This window comes from Felis catus, chromosome E3 (genome assembly GCF_018350175.1).
Source record: "Felis catus isolate Fca126 chromosome E3, F.catus_Fca126_mat1.0, whole genome shotgun sequence".
Lineage (NCBI taxonomy): Eukaryota > Metazoa > Chordata > Mammalia > Carnivora > Felidae > Felis > Felis catus.
The window spans coordinates 37,451,149-37,468,215 of record NC_058383.1 but is presented as its reverse complement, the minus strand read 5'-3'; the positions used below and the strand labels follow the sequence as shown (position 1 = coordinate 37,468,215).

Sequence of the window (17,067 nt, the reverse complement as noted above, 5' to 3'; positions counted from 1 at the left end):
TTGTGGTCATATTCTTATTTGAAAGAGTTCAAACTGCTTTTCACAGGGGGCTCAGCAGTGGGGTTGCTGATGTTCGTCTACACATGGGGGCCATCCCGCGTTACCTCTGGCCTTCCTGGGGCCGCTCCCATCCACTGAGTCACTCCAGCCCAAGAGCACACGCGCCATGATGGCCACATGGTGCTCTGACAAACGCTGACCCTCCAAGATCCCAGTGCGGGGGGGGGGGGGGGGGGCTTTCCATGAGACTATGCTTATTTGATTGAATGTTCTGGAATTCTCGGCGTGTAACTTTCTTTGGGGGCCACGAGAAGATGTGCAGTGTTGGCCTACTTGGGGCCCTGCATGTCACTGTCTTCCTCACTAGATTTTTTTTTTCTCCTCCATTATTTTCAGAGGAATGTTGTTGTTGTTGTTGTTGTTGTTTTGCATTGAAGTTTTTGCTGATTGTAGTTTAACTGGTTTGGGCTCCCAGCAGAGGCTGTCCCACAGAAGCCCTGATGGCTGCACAGCTGCAGTGACCCTGAGCACATAGCTCAGACCCATCCCAGGGTTCCAGGCTGTGCACATGAGGTGTGAGAGCACTTGCTGGGCCGGGTGAAGACGTTGGGGAAGACCTTGTGGGCACAAAGAGGCTGCACGGTGACTTCGTGCCAGCATCAGATGCTTCTCCCTTCACCAGAATGGGCCCGGCACGGTCCTAGATCCCAGGTCCAGCGGTGGGACCTGGGCAGTGCCTCATGACAGCTTAAGTTTTCTTCCTGGAGAAGTCTAGCCAAATCCCATTCATGCCCTGTCTTTTGAAAGCACAAGTCTGGAGGGAGACTTTGAAAGAGAAAGGTGGTTTTCTTGCTGGCCAGACACCATCCCTGCTGCACCAGGCCGTCCTTCCCCTGCTGGCCGGAAGGGGGCAGTGCAACGCCTGCCCAATCAAGTCCCACTCAAGACTCAGATTGGGCTTCTTCCCACAGGAGGGTCTCGAGGCGTTGGTCTCCAGACTTTGCAGCCTCTGAGTTGAGGCTGGAACGTGAGATGAGGCCCTCAAAAATATGAAAAAGTAACTCTGCCCCTGAGCCTTTGGGGATTGAGAGGAGTGGAAAGGTAGGTGGGTAGGGAGGATGGGGGAAGGCACGGTCACGTGTGGGTGATGAAGACCTGGGCGCCGGAACTTGGCTCTATCACACCGGCGGGTCTCTGCTCTGATATGTTTCTGACCTGGGCCATTCTCCTGAGGCCTCTGGGTTTAGGTGGACTTGAACTCCGCCTTCCTTGTCATGAAGACGCCCCTCAAAGACGAGAATCCTCTCCAGTCCCACAAGCTTCTTGGCTACTGTGTGTCCAAGGATGGCCCTGCCCTCACTCTGCTCTCCTGCCACCCTGGGGCCTGTCCCCGAATTAAGTGAACACTCGCACCTCTTGCAGAAGGCGTGTTTTAGCACTGGGAAACCCGCACTTTGTATCTTGTAATTATTTATCTATAGAAAGATTTTTAATCTCTACACCCAACATGGGGCTCGAACCCACACCCTGAGATCAGGAGTCGCTCGCTCTACCGACTGAGCCAGCCAGGCGCCCCAGATCTTTTAACCAAAAGTTGTATTTATTTCGCATGATCCTCATGAAGGGTCACAGATGAGCCAGCCGGCAACTTTACATAAAGCGAGTGGGCCCTGACGTGCTTCCCAGTTGTGCAGAACCCAGGAGGCGGTGGGGGTGATGGACACTGGCTGCCCTGTCTCAAGGGGGTGGCTGTTTGGCTCCACCCGAGGGGGCCATGTGGGAATTCAGACCCCGTGCTACCAGATCGTCTGGTGCTCTGCAAGAGAAGCTGGGCTTCCAGATTCTTCTGTGGAGACGTTACCTCATTTTTGGGATTACCTATATTGTACAATTCACCCATTAAAGCATACAGTTTAGTGGATTTTAAGTCCAACGTTGTGCCTCCATCACCACAGTCCATTTTATTTTTTTATTTTATTAAGAATTTTTTAGTGTTTATTATTTTTGAGAGAGAGAGAGATAGGGTGAGTGCGGAGGGGGGCCAGAGAGAGAGATACACACACACAGAATCCAAAGCAAGCTCCAGGCTCTGAGCTGTCAGCACAGAGCCTGAAGCAGGGCTCAAACCCAGGAGTTGCGAGATCATGACCTGAGCCGAAGTTGGATGCCCCAGTTAATATTTTTTTAAATGGGTTTATTATAGACATTTAATTGGATCTTGTGTTTGTTTTGAGAGAGAGGCAGAGCAAGCAGGGTAGGGGCAGAGAGGCGGGGCAGAGAATCCCAAGCAGGCTCCACACTCAGTGTGGAGCCTGACTCGGGGCTCGAACTCACAAACCATGAGATCGTGACCTGAGCCCAAACCAAGAGTTAGATGCTTAGCTGACTTAGCCACCCAGGTACCCCACCACAATCCATTTTAAAACATTTTCATCACCCTGAAGAGAAACCCCAATTCCATTAGCAGTCCCTCCCCATTTCCCCGGGTCCCTCAGACCCTGGCAGCCACAAACCCACTCCCCGTCTCTAGGATTCATCTACTCTGCACATTTCATGTGAATGGGATCATACAATATGTGGTGGCTTGTTTCCTTCTGGTTTCACTTAATACGATGTCTCAGGCTTCATCCATGTTGTGGCACGGATGGGTACTTGTTCCTTTTTACGGCTGAGTCAATTCCATTCTGTGGATAGACCACTTTTGTTTTCCAGCCATTCACTGATAGACATTCGGGTTATTTCCAGCATTTGGCTATCATCAACAACGCTATGGAGTTGTCTCATTTTAAGATGTTGGCAGCGACTTACATAAGGTACTTGGGAGTCATCAAGCTCATAGAGACAAAGTAGAGTGGTTCGTGCAGGGGGAGGGGGAACGGGAAGCTAGTGTTTAACGGAGACAGTGTCAGTTTGGGAAGATGAAAAAGTCCTGGAGAGGGATGCTGGTGAAGGCAGCACAATACTGTGAATGTAATTAATGCCACTGAATTATATGTACACTTAACAATGACTAAAATGGTAAATTTTCTGTATAGTTTACCAGTTAAGAAAACGAAAAATGTTGGCAGCGAACTAATGTATTTCAGGTACCAAATTTCAGAAAACCAGGCACACGTGGCATCCACCCAGCTAGGGACGCCTCCACCAGCAGATGTCGTGGTGCTAGGAGTCATCCCCTCCGTGCGGTGCTGACACAGACTCCCCAGGGCTCATGTGAGGAGATCCACACATGCTTCCTTCCTGTAGTGATGCACAGGCGGGGCAGGAGCACCCTGGGCCAGGCAGGCACCTCGACTTGAGTATCCAGGGTATGGGAAGGGCCAGTTCCTCTCCAGCCCCATTTGGGGATCGATGGGGGCCAAGGGAAGAGGATTGACATGAATGTCTATTACAGATCAGATGGTTTAAATACTAGGACTGTTGTCTTTTAACCCTCTGGCCCCACGTGCACAGCCCCCCCTCCTCCCGTACTATCAGCACCTCCACAAGAGTGGGACATTTGTTCCAACTGATGAACATCATTTTATCTCCGAAGTCACGTTTTCATTAGGGTTTGCTCTTGGTGGTGTATATCCTATGGGTGTGGACAAATCTATTGTGACGTGTGTCCATTGTAATATCCTACAGAATAGTTCTACACCTGGGATCTGGTTTTTGTGTGCAGTGTGGACAGCTCATAGCACATGGAGCATCCTGACTGTTGTCTATTTATTTCACTGGATTTGGGCTGTTCCCACTGAGATCCACTGCTTTGGCCACACTTGGGATGGGGGCAGGGAACAGGCTGAGGGCACTGGAGGCTAGCAGGGCTTGACCATGTGTCTCAGGAGGGGGAGAGTGACCCGGGGATGTCAGACGCTGCTCTGCACAAATGATCTCATGGCATCCTCAGAACAGCCTGGCCAGGTAAGCGGACTGGCGAGGCTCAGCAATGTGCCCAGCTCCTATCCCTTTGGGCGAGGCGCGCCTGGGACCCGACACAGGCTTGCTGGTTTGCTCTGCATCTGGGCACAGTGGATTCCTCCCAGGCTCTGTACTGACCACAGGCCACTCCAGGATCTCATCACAGTGACTCAGCCCCAAGCTGGTGAGTTTCCCAACCTCGGTTTTGGGAGACTTGGGCATCACATAGGGCTGGACGCAGATGGCCTCTCACATTCTATTGCTGATGCTGCTTGCCTTCCCGCCCTATCTAGGGGCTTGCTGCCCTCCCCTTATACCTCAGTCTGTCCCTGTCCCCCTAAAGTAGGCCCTCTCCTCCCATTATTATTTGTGCTTCTTATTAAAAAAAATTTTTTTTAAATGTTTATTTCTGAGAGAGAGAGAGAGAGAGAGAGAGAGAGAGAGAGAGAGAGAGAGAATAAGTGAGGGAGGGACAGAGAGAGACACACACACAGAATCCAAAGCAGGCTCCAGGCTCTGAGATGTCAGCACAGAGCCCAATGCAGGGCTTGAACTCACACACCACGAGATCATGACCTGAGCTGAAGTTGGATGCTCAACCGACTGAGCCACCCAGGCGCTCTCGTGCTTCCTATTTTCTGCAGCCCTATGTCAATCTATAACTATTCATGCATATCTGTATCTGGTTCTCCCACCAACCAAAGCTCTTCAAGGTAAAGACCATAACCTTTTTGATTAACACTGTTCACCTGGCACAGTGGTAAGCTGTCAGATACTTTTTCAAGTCATCAATTCATGGATCAAATGAATTTGGTGGGACTGCTGTCAGTCTTCATAACTGCAGGTACCAAGGCTAAGGCAGGGTAGTAAAGAGCTGTGACGGACGATACGCAAATCCGTACAGGAAAAACATGCCTGCCGTGGAACCTCGGGCATCTGACCTGTGTTCTCTGGGTGTTCCTCCCTCTTCTGTAAAGTGAGCAAGAGAGGAGAGGTTGAACCACCCCTACCTTCCCGGTCCTATGTGGACACTACAGGCGAGGCAGTGCTTTCCCTTCCTTGGCTTTATTCCCCAGCCTTTGCTGTAAGCAGCGTGTTACTTTTTCTCAGTGGTGTGCAATTATGGTGACCTCTGGTCCGGTCTGTCACTGCCCTCCAGATGTTTTGCCTGGCCTGTTTTGAAGATGACCTACTTAGGGCTGCTGCCACTGGGGGGAGGAGAGACAAAGGGAGAAAGGGCCGGTCTTGCCGCCTTCAAGCTTCAAGAAAGAATGTGTGGTTGGCCTCACTAGCTCTCTGGAGATGAAGGCTGTATTTGCCTCGATGTCAAAAGGCATTGCTTATGGTTGGTATGCGGAATCCCCTCTGTCCTCAAACGTAGTACAAACAGTGGTCAGAGCCGCTCCTCTGGGCTGTGGTCACAGCACGGTCTCCCACCTGCCGGACTAAACTTACAGTTGCATTTAAGTTGTGTGTCTTCAGCCCTCGAGTCCCCTGCAAAGGGAGGGGGCTGCGTCTCCACCACTTGATGCTTCCTGTTGGGATATTCATGCCTCAGCAGCTGCCACCCCAACCCCAGTCCCTGAAACAAAGCCCTTTTCTTTTGGAAGCCATCTGTGAAAACAATGGCCTTTATTTAAAAAAATAACTTTTTGCAACACGAGAACGGATCACTGTGACTGTATCTCCTGTGCCCCCAGACAGGGCTGAGAGATGGCAGGGTCAGAGCCCAGCAAAGTCCCCTTTGTGCTGCTCCAGCCACTGGTCCAGTGTCTTGGCCTTGGGGTTGAGTCTCAGGGTCAGTTCGATGTCACGGTCAGGTTTCAGGGCATAGAAACGGAACATGTTGGCAAGGTCTCGGGCGCCAGGGAAGTCATACCTCTCGTAGTCCTCTGGGGTCGTCTGGAAGCAGAGGGGAGTCTTTTGGGTCTGTCAGCATCACTAGCACCCCGGCTGTTGGCAACTCAGTACCAGCCCAGGTCCTTACCAGTAAGTTCATGTGAAAACCCCTCTACTAAAAAGATTAAAGTTCTAGGGGCGCCTGGGTGGCTCAGTTAGTTAAGCATCTGACTTTGGCTCAGGTCATGATCTCACAGTTTGTGAGTTCAAGCCCCACATCAAGCTCTGTGCTGTCAGCACAGAGCCCATTTTGGATCCTGTCTCCCCCTCTCTCAAAATAAATAAATAAATGTAAAAAAAAAAGATTAAAGCTAAAAAACCACTGTTCTAAGTCAACTTAAATCTTGTTCAAGGGGTGCGTGGCTGGTTCAGTCCAAAGAATGTGTGACTCTTGATCTCAGGGTTGTAAGTTCAAGCCCCACAGTGAGTGTAGAGATTACTTTAAAAAAATCATAAATGCTGTTCTTTTGAGATCAAAAGATGGAAACTTCTCAGCCTTTTCCAAACCAGAACTCTGCAAACATCACTTTCTTGCTCAAAAACCAAAGCTGTTCCCAGTTCCTGACCAAACTGAACCTGAACTCCTCAGCTCCTGAAATCCTCCATGGTTGCCTCAGACTTTTGTTTAGATGTAATGCATGGCCATTTAGGGCACATTTTCTAGAGCACCTTATTGCGCTAAAGAAGTGCTTACCTCGATTATTCTGTTAAATTCTGACAACCAAGGAAGGGAATTCTATTCATCCACCCGTTTTACAGATGAGGCTACTGAGGCAGAGAGGGTCAGGGATTGTGCCCCAAGGCCCACATGCTGGTGGGCAGTAAGGGCTGGGAGCAGGACCCCATTCTGGGGGTCTGACCCACCTGAGACATGCCCTGCCATGGCCTCCCCATCACTGCTCTGCTCGTGTCTTGGAACTCTATAGGTGGTTTCTGTCTTTTAATAACGTGGGAGCTTCTCAGACTTTAATAAGTCTTACTTCCATAATGGGAAGGACAAATAAGAAACAAGGCACCTAAGGGGAAGACGGAGGGTCAGCGGGGACACAGCCAGGCCAGGAGGAGGCAGGGATGGGGCCCATCTCTCTGGCCTCCTTCCCTGCCCAACACGCCCTGTGTGTTCACTCCTTGCCTTGGCCCCTAGTGTCCCCTCTTCCTAGAAACCTTCCTTGCCACTTAGTCAATTGCCTAAGCCAAAAACTTCTCTCAGTGGCCACCCGTGGCTCCCAAGAACAGCATGACAAATGCTCACAGTGACGAATTCAGATTGACTTTGCCCAGGAGTGGGGCAGCCCTAGATATCATACCACTTCCCTACCAACCATAGCTCCCTCTGGGGATCAGAACGACCAGACCCGGGCTGCCGGAGCACCCTGGTGGGAGCTGGGACATCACCCAGCCCGGGCCCGGGGGCCAGCAGGGGCCCACCTTGGCACTGTGCACGGCCTTGCCGGTGTGCTTGGAGAGCAGGGCAGCATACTCTTCCGCCGTGTGCCTGCAGGTACTGAGCCCGATGTTCCGGCCGATGTATTCTTCTGGCATCTTCAGCAGGCTTAGCACCACGGGACCCAGGTCGGTCACAGATATGCCGTCCATGGGCACATCACCCATGGGCAAGCCTGGGAGGGAAGTGGGGGGAAGAGGGATGTGCTGGTGTTGTGGCTGATGTTCCCACCAGCCCATCGCCCAGACACGTGCACACGGCAGCACCCTCCGGTGTCTGTGGCGGCAGCAAGGCAGTGCAGCTCAGTAAGGAAACGGGATCCAATCCGAGCTCTGCCACCCTGACGGTCCCCTGTTGACACCCTGAGCCCTTGTTACTCCATTTGTAGAGTGAAGGGAACCCAGGACCTACGACCCCCTCAGGGCTAAGACCAGAACAGGAAGGAAATGGAGGGGCTGCTCCCAAGGCGCTGGACCCAGGGCACCTGGTCATATCTGGAATTCCTGCCGTGGAAAACCAAGTCTGCTAACAGGAGTGCTAGAGAGTCAAGGCCAGGGCCTGGACCAGAGCAGCACATGGCAGGTGCTCCATAAATGTGCTGAATTACTAGTGATTCCACCTGCCACAGTGGTCTGGTGGAGAGCAGGGCAATGTCTAGATTGGCGCCAGGAGCACGTGGGTCCCGCCACATTCCTCGCCCAGGCGAAGGGGCCACCGCAGTTGCCTGTTCAGGTCACCCAAAGACCTTGTAGGGACAGAGCTCCAACCAGAGACGGAACACAAGAGGGATCCCCGACCAGCTTTGCAAACTATAAAGGGCGGTGCCAGTGTGCCAACACTAGGACCAGACTGCTCACCCTCCCTGCTGGGCAGGACTCAAGCGAGGGTGAGCCTGTGTTCATGCAGAGGGTGAGGGGTGGTTGGGTCAGGACACCGACCTCACTGGACCTGATCTTCCCAACTCTCTTACTTCTGAAGGAAAAGTAACAAGTGCGCTCTGTAAAGCATCGCATCACTGCCTCTTGGCAGATTTTCTCAACGCCCCTGCAAAGGTCAGTTATGCCCATTTCACAGAGCAGGAAGCAGAGGCCCAGTGTCACAGGCCTGACACTAGAGAACCAGGGCTTGGACCCGGAACCATCTGAGGACTAGCCAGCTTTCTCCAACACCCACTGCTCCCCTCGGTGACAGCGGATGCTTGAGAAGGGAGGAAGGGCACTCACTCAGCAAGTAGCTCTTTCCATCCGGAGCTTTCTGGGGCAGGAAGTAGGAGAGCAGGTTCTCAAAATAGCAGGCCAGCCGCACGCTGGTCATGGGAACTCCGATGTCCCGGAAATATTCCTCCACCTCCCCTTTGCCGTCAAAGTGGCCCGCTGCCAGCCTCCCGGCCGTTAGCTTCCTGATGTTCTCCAAGCCACTGTAGACCACGTAGCGAAGGCCCAGGCGCTTGGCCACATCGGCCAGCAGCTTTCCCTGGTGGGCAGGAAATGAGAAATCACACAGCTGAGAGGGAAGAAGTGTATCCCCAGCCACAGCCCTGGCTCTCCTGCCCTGGTTGCCACCGTGCCTGATGCAAAGAGGCCAACACCACTTCACCCTTGTCCCTCTCCTGGAACGATGCTCACACGTGGTTCCACACGTGGACTGTGAGCCTTCTACCTTAGCGTCCCTTCTCTAGATCATCTGGGTTGTCCTACTTCTCAATATGCTCAACTGCGGCCCACATGTGTGCATTATGACAGGAGTGGTGGAAGGTCGGGAGAGGCCACACAGAGGTCTCCCAGCTCGGCCTACTCCGTGTAAAGCCATCGTCGATGGAAGGCTCCAGCAGTCCACTAGGGAGGTGGTACAGCTCAGCAATTAGGCACACAGACTGCTCAGGTGCTACCCGGGGCCGTGATGCACTTAACTGTCAGTTAAACAGGGAGAGCCACACCACCTGCTGCATAAGGATCTGTTGGATGGTGGCCTCCAGAAAGATGTGTCCATGTCCTAACCTCCAGAACCTGTGAACGTGACCTTACTTGGGAAAAGAAATCTGCAGATAGAACTAAGGATGATTCCAGGTGGGTTCTCAATCTGATGACAAGCATCCCTACAAGAGACCGAAGAGAACACACAGAGGAGAAGGCCCTGCGTGAAGGCAGAGATTGGGGTGAGGTGGCCATGAGGAGAGCCAGCAGCCACCAAAAGCTGGAAGAGGCAAGGAGTGGAATCACCCTTAGAGTCTCCTTCTGGAGGTTCCTGGATTTTCGACTTCTGGCGCCCAGAATGAGAGTAAATTCCTGTCGTTTGAGCCAGCTGGCTGGTTATGGCAGCCACAGGACATGAACCCAGGCCATCAGGATAATGACCTAACATTCCCTCCATCAACCAGAGAAGCTGTCCTTCTCTACTCTATGGGAAGGGCTCCCCTGTAAGTGGATTCAGAGAAAATGTCAAGGCTGAAAACAACTTTAAAGACCAGTGGGCCCGTCCAGTCTCCCTTTATTTTACAAAGGCCTTTTTTTCCCCTAATAAAGCCCAGGGCAGGGAAGGTCCATGTCTAGAGCAGAGCTGCAGCTGGTCATGGACGAGGGAGGGCTGAAAGATGAAGTGACAGACAGCCGGGGCCTCTCCTCTGCCACCAACAATACGTCCCACAGATACCTGAGTCTATGTGACAGGCTCTGTGAGAGTGTCCCCATCCTCAGAGCGAAAGATGGCTATGTCTCATGTTGTCCGTCCCATATTCCTCCCCCTGCCACCTGGGCTCCATAACTAGAGAGAATGTGGGCGGAAAACAATAAACAGAAACATACAACATACAAAGGGGACATGGGCTTTCTGGGATGATGGAAATGTATTTTGATTAGATTGGTAATATGTGGGTTTATTTAGGAGTGTTTGGGTGGCTCAGTCAGTTAAGCATCAGGCTCTTGATTTCAGCTCAGGTCATGATCTTGCTGTTCGTGAGACGGAGCCCCATGTTGAGCTCTGCAGTGACAGCACAGAGCCTGATTGGGATTCTCACTCTCTCTCTCCCCCTCTGTACCCACCCCCCCCAATAAATAACTAAGCTTAAAAATATATATATGAGTATATTGATTTTCAAATTCCATCAAACTATAGAATTAAAATGTGTGCATCTTATTTCCAGGAAATTATGGGTCAACAGAGTTGTTTTTCTAGAAAGTGTAAAAAGTCAATGGATGACAAAGTAGATTATTGGTTGCTTGGGGCTGGGGGGGAAGGAAGAATGGGGAATAACTGCTTTTTGTGGTGATGAAAACATTCTAGAATTAGGTAGGTAACAGTGATGGCTGCACAATATATACATATATATATGTATGTGTATATATATACATATGTATACATACACATTGAATTATACACTTTGAAAAGGCATAGTGTATAGTACTTGAATGATATCTTAAAAAAAATCAGGGGGCCTGGGTGGCTCAGTTGACTGAGCACTCAACTCTTGGTTTGACTCAGGTCATGATCTCACAGATCATGAGTTCAAACCCCGCACTGGGCTCTGTGCTGACAGCGCGGAGCCTGCTTGGGATTCTCTCTCCCTCTCTCTCCGCTCACTCTCTCTCTTTCAAAATAAATAAATACACTTTTAAAATTAAAATAAAAACCACCAGAAAAGAAAGCAGCTGCCTCCTATCCTCATTAAAGTCCAGGTCGACTGCATGGAAGAGGAGGGGAAAGGTCTGCAGTGGTCAGTGGGTCACAGGCAGGGTCAGTCGCTTTCTAACAAGTTGGAGCTGCCTCCCAGGGAGCTCCTAGTGAGAAGCCCTGCTCCTAGCCCGGCCTCCCCACGCCCTCCCCCCTGCCCTCACCTGCTTGACCTCCTGCTCCTGGCTGCAGTTTTCCCAGTAGTTGGTCACGATGAAGGTAGCATGGGCCCCGGTCAGGGCCAGCTCCATGCTGGCCTCGTCATCCTGGTCTCCCCGCACCACTTCTGCACCCTGCAGCCTCAGCTCCCTTGCTGCCCTCTGCCTAGGGTCTCGAGTGACCACTCGGACCCTGAATGTCCCATCTTCCAGGAGCGTCCGGGCCACTGAGCCTCCCTGAGCACCTGCGAAGAGTCAGAAAGGCCTGCGGGGATGGGCCTGCCTGGGAGTCCGGCTGAGGGGAAGCCCCTCAAAGCCCCTCAGGGAAGGCTCCACTACAGCCAGACGCCCAGGCCCTTTCCACCTGTGATCCTCATGAAGTGCCTTACCCCGTTAAAAAAAATAACAGCTTTACTGAGATAGAATCCGCTCACCTTTTACAGGGTATACGGTTTATATTTATTTAAAAAATATTTTGGCAAATCCATACTAGTGGGCTGATTTTAGCCAGAGTAAACAGATACCTCTATGAGGCAGCTGGGACTTGTGCTGCCGTCCACACACCAGACTTGCCTGGAATTTCACCGGTAAGACTCACTGCTTCAAGTTAAATAAATAAGGAAAGTGTACAGTGCAGTGGGTTTTTGTTTTTTTTGTATATTCAGAGCGTGCAACCATCATCCCAGTCAATTTTAGAATATTTCGTGCCCCCTAAAAGAAAACCCACACCCATCAGCAGTCACTCTCCATTCCCCTCCCTCTCAGCCCTGGCAGACCACTCACGTACCTTCTGTCTGTATTGATCTGTCTCTATGGATCTGACTATTCTGGACATTTCACACAAATGGAATCATATAACATGTAGCTATTGTGTCTGGCTTCTTTCACTCCGCATACGGTTTCCAAAGTTCATCAATGTTTTAGCATCAAACCTTTTGTAAAATGTTTTAAATGGGCGCTTGGGTGGCTCAGTTGGTTAAGTGACTTTGGCTCAAGTCATGATCTTAGGGTTGTGAGTTCAAGCCCCGCAGCGGGCTCGCTGCTGACAATGCAGAGCTTGCTTGGGACTCTCTCTCTCCCTCTCTCTGCCCCTCCCCTGCTCACGCTCACTCTCTCTCTCTAAAATACATAAACATAAAAAAAAAAGATAAAAAATAAAATGTATTACAAGGGCAGCTGACCGGCTCAGTAAGTAAACCATGCAACTCAAAGTCGGGGAGTTCAAGTCCCACTTTGGGAGCAGAGTTTACTTGTAAAAAAAATAAATCTATTACAAAATATTTAGCACATACACAAAGGCATGCCAACACCCATGTACCCACCGCTTAGCTTAAGAAATAAAGTATTACCTACATCTTTTCTCTAAAAGACTGAGGGGCGCCTGGCTGGTTCAGCTGGAAGAGCATGCAACTCTTGATCTTGGTGTAGTGAGTTTGAGCCCCATGTTGGGTACACAGATTACTTAAGAGAAAATTACAAAAAGTAAAATCATCAAAAGGAAGAAAATAAAAAATCATCCATAAATACATGTACGAGAAAAGTGAATGCAAATTGCACTACGTGCAATAGTGGAAATTTGTAGAAACAAGATGTCCTTTGGTAAGAATCTGGTTAAGGAAGTGATCAATCCACGCCAAAGTAATCACTGGCAGATTGGCAGATCTGTGCGTATGACATGGACAGGTGAACGTGACCTATCCTGGAGTGGAAAAGGGAAGCTGCAGAACCACAACAACCTTCACACAGTACTGGTGGGAACAGAAAATGGGGCAGTCACTTTCGAAAAGAGTCTGGAAGTTTCTCAAAGTGCTAAGCATAGAGTTACCCTATGATCCAGCAATTCCACTCTAGATATATGCCCAAGAAAATTAAAAACATGTTCACACAAAAACCTGTGCATGAACGTTCACTACATTGTTCACAACAGCCAAGAGCTGGAAACAAGCCAAACATCCAGCAATGGAAGAGTAGATCAACACAATGCAGTCTACCCATAAAGTGGAATATTATTCAGACATAAAAAAGGAATGGAGTACCGACACCTGCTACAAAATGGATGAACCTCAAAAACACGATGCCGAGTCAAGGAAGCCAGGCATAAAAGGCCACAGAGTGTATGATTTAATTTATATGAAATGTCCAGAATGGACAAATCTACAGATCGAGAGTAGACTGATGGCTGCCAAAGGCTGAGGAAAGTTTAAGAAACCGACAGTAAAGTAACGGCTGGTGGGTGTGAGTTTCTTTTGGGAGTGATGAGATGACCTTGTTCTAAAACTGCCAAGGATGAGCGTAAAGCTCTGTGAATATACCAGAAACCAGTGAATTGCACACTTTATTTTTAAGTTTATTTTGAGGGGCTCCTGGGTGGTTCAGTTGGTTCAGCCTCCAACTTCAGCTCAGGCCATGATCTCATGGGTGGTGGGTTCGAGCCCTGCAACCGGCTGTGTCAGCACAGAGCTCAGAGCCTGGTGCCTGCTTTGGATCTGTCTGTCTGTCTGTCTCTCTCTCTCACTGCCCCTCCCCTGTCTGTCTGTCTCTCTCTCTCACTGCCCCTCCCCTGCTCACGCTGTCTCTCCCTCTCTCAAAGGTAATAAACATTAAAAATTTTTTTTGAATAAGAATATTTATAAGTATTTATTTTGAGAGAGCAAGTGGGGGAGGGGCAGAGAGAGGGAGAGCAAGAGAATCCTAAGCAGGTTCTGCACTGTCAGTGCAGAGCCCCAGGTGGGGCTGGAACTCACCGACCTGGGGATCATGACCTGAGCCAAAGTCGGAGGCTTAACCGACTGAGCCAACGAGGCTCCCAAAAACCAGCGAACTGCACACTTTAAATGGGTGAAATGTATATATGATTTAGATCTTAAGCTGGTACACATATTTAAAAACATACAGTACAGGGGCGCCTGGGTGGCTCAGTCGGTTGGGCCTCCGACTTCAGCTCAGGTCACGATTTACGGTCCGTGAGTTCGAGCCCCGCGACGGGCTCTGGGCTGATGGCTCAGAGCCTGGAGCCTGCTTCCGATTCTGTGTCTCCCTCTCTCTCTGCCCCTCCCCCGTTCATGCTCTGTCTCTCTCTGTCTCAAAAATAAATAAACGTTAAAAAAATTTTTTTTAAATAAATAAAAACATACAGTACAAAAAAGAACAAAACATGATGGCAAGACACTTTGCCATTAAAAAAAAAATCTTTGTACATATCTAATCTGGTAGGATACTCAAGAAACGATGACAGAGATGGATGGGGTTGCTGAGACAGAAGTAGGAGGGAGATTTAATTTTGGTATTATGTGCAACTGTCACTTTTTCAAGAAGTTAAAGTAATTATTATTATTTTTTTAATTCAAACAGAATGTGCTCCCAGGTCCTGCTCCAGGGTCCCTGGCCGGGTCAGGGGTCCGAGCCACAGGACCCTCCTTCCAGCCCTGCCCCACCCCCACCCCCCTCGGTCTCCCAGGCTCTGCAGGGCGGCGCTGGGCTCGCTCACCTGTGGCTCCAAACACCACCACCAGTTTCTTGTCCGCCATGCGGGCCGGAGCGGGAAGTGCGGTCCCTGAAGCCTGGGAACCGTGGGACGCTCGGGTTGGCGAAGAGGACAGGGGTCCCCGCCTGGGACCACCCCGGGAGCGCACTGCGTGGGCCCGACGGGCGGCCAGCCCGGGAGAAGTCGGAGCCCCGCGACCCCCGGCCCGCTCCGCCCCCTCTCCGCGCCGGACACCCCGGCGCGGTGGCCCGGGCCTGCGGTACCTTCTTGCCTCAGACCAAGCGGGAAACTAAGGAGGAGGGAACAAGGGCCCCGGAATTTGCAGCCGAGTCCACCGCCGCGGGTGGGGGGAGGAGGGGTGGAACCTGAGAAGGCGGGTCCCGCCCGCAGCTCCAGCCTCGTCCTGGAAAAGCCACGCCCTCTAGGCCGTCCTGCGTGAGGGGACCCCAGGCCGCGCGGCTTCTGAACTCCCACCGTCCCGGCGCTGTTGGCGCGCGGAGCTGACCCACCACCCCCTTGGCGGGCGCGGATGGTTCGTTCCACCCAGGCTAGAATTCTCGCGGCGAGCAGCCCCACGGGCGTGCAGAAACCGGATTTGCTGACCTCGGGGCTCTTCTGAGTTCGCGTGCGGAGCGGGTTAGCGGGATGCTGGCGCTGAAGCCTGCGGAAGCCGAAAACCAAGACCAGAAACAGAAACGCACGTCTTTATCCTGCATGAACATCTGAACTTGCAGATATAGGTGTCACCTAAGGATAATTAAATCTGCATCTGGGACTCTCAACACCCAAGGCCTGAACTCATGTTTGAGGTTGCTTCTAGTTGTACGGATTTGAATTATTTTTTTACAGAAAAAGTGAGATTTCTTTGTGTTCAACTAAAACACTCCTCTCCTGTCGCTCCTCACCTGAAAATTTATTAATGGATAAGAGCTTTCATTTTTTTTTCTTTCATTCACTCACTCCTTCCAAAACGTATTGACCCGTCCAGGAATGTCCTCTTCATAACATCAGGTACATCTCTGTATTCACTGCTAAATTTCCAGCACTCAGCAGAGCACCTGGCACGTAGGCGCTCAGTAAATATTTGTTGATTGACCTGTTGTCTAAATACCCTGGCACTGGAGTTACCGGGAAACCCAACTAAATCTGCTGCTGTTTCCCCCAATCTACTGGTGGAGATAACTAACCCACAAGGTAATGTGCATTTTAGGCTTCCTTATGTTTTATCATTTTTATTTTTTTTTTAATGTTTATTTTTGAGACAATGCAAGAGACAGAGTGCAAGTGGCCAAGGGGCAGACAGAGGGAGACACAGAATCTGAAGCAGGCTCCAGGCTCTGAGCTGTCAGCTCAGAGCCTGACGTGGGGCACGAACTCACAAACCATGAGATCATGACCTGAGCCGAAGTCAGACGCTTAACCGACTGAGCCACTCAGGTGCCCCTGTTTTATCATTTTTAAATGTTTTTGTAATGTGTAATGTATATGTAAAATATCAGTCTTTATTTATTATAAAATGCATGTATAAAGTTTTGCCTGGCTGGCTCAGTCTGTAGAGCATGTAACTCTTTATTCCCAGGTCATGAGTTCGAGCCTTACGTTGGGCTTAGAGATTACTTTAAAAAAGGAAATAAATAAATGAAATTCAAATGAGATAATGTGGGGCTTAGCTTATGCCTGACACACAGGGGAAGCTCAGAGAAGGATTCCCACTGTTATCATTATGAGCATGTCACTGGGCTGGGTGAATTGGCAAGAACTTTGCAGGAAGTCTTCCTCAGATATAAAGTCCCACAGGAAGCACAGAGTCTCAGCTAAGAACATCAGTCGGTAGCCAAATCTTTCCCCTCAGGCCTCAAGAGACCACTTGGTTGTGGGCTGGGTGGGGCTTCAAGAGACAAAACTTTTGCCCAGGCTACCAATAATGCCCGCTCACTTCCAGAGAGACCCCTGGCACCCGCACCACTGACCAGAAGCCCAGGGGCAGAGACACCATTCTCTGCCACTCTTTCCTGCTCTGATTTCCAAGCTGTAGATTCAGCAAGGCCAAAAGGCAGTGGAGTTCCTTGTATCCTACTGTGGCCCTGTGCTACTCAATTAAACCTGGGCACTAGAGCTGGCTTCACGGGCTTGTAACCTGAGCAGTTGCACAGGATCCAACTCTGAGAAGGACACCCATGCTTGGTTTAAGGCTCTGCTATTGCTTTCTTGAAATTCTTGATAATTTTTAAACAAGGAACCCTGAGTTTTCATTTTGCACCAGGTCGTGCAAATTCTGTAGCTGGTCCTACTGCTTGTTTGGATTTCTTTTCTTTTTAATGTTTACTTATTTATTTTGATAGAGAGCACGAGTGGGGTAAGGTCAGAGAGAGAGAGGGAGTTAGAGAATCCCAAACAGGCTTCGCACCGTCAGCTTGGAGCTTGACCTGGGACTTGACCTGGGACTTGAACCCATGAACCATGAGATCATGACCAAGAGTCTGACGCTTAACCAACTGAGCCACCCAGGTGGC

At 50.4% G+C, this 17,067-nt stretch overlaps 1 protein-coding gene and 1 non-coding gene across 4 annotated transcripts; both read right to left on the bottom strand.

Moving 5' to 3' along the window:
- Window positions 1-1,499: 1,499 nt before the first annotated feature.
- Window positions 1,500-1,571, bottom strand: TRNAR-CCU. The gene has a single exon. It is a non-coding gene; the product is annotated as a tRNA-Arg (tRNA).
- A 3,947-nt stretch (window positions 1,572-5,518) lies between these two features.
- Window positions 5,519-15,688, bottom strand: NMRAL1 (NmrA like redox sensor 1). 3 transcript variants are annotated; one of them, XM_019821018.3, is made up of 6 exons: window positions 15,158-15,208; window positions 14,558-14,630; window positions 11,077-11,315; window positions 8,470-8,719; window positions 7,231-7,421; window positions 5,519-5,805 (listed from the first exon to the last, which is right to left on the bottom strand). In XM_019821018.3, exons 2-6 carry the CDS (start codon window positions 14,595-14,597, stop codon window positions 5,626-5,628), a joined length of 900 nt encoding a protein of 299 aa, XP_019676577.2. In that variant the 5' UTR covers window positions 14,598-14,630; window positions 15,158-15,208; the 3' UTR covers window positions 5,519-5,625. The 3 variants fall into 3 exon arrangements, with proteins under 3 accessions (XP_019676577.2, XP_003998954.3, XP_044904116.1); XM_003998905.6 differs by lacking the exon at window positions 15,158-15,208 and adding an exon at window positions 14,920-15,080; XM_045048181.1 differs by lacking the exon at window positions 11,077-11,315 and having other exon boundaries at window positions 15,158-15,688.
- Between the last annotated feature and the right edge of the window lie 1,379 nt (window positions 15,689-17,067).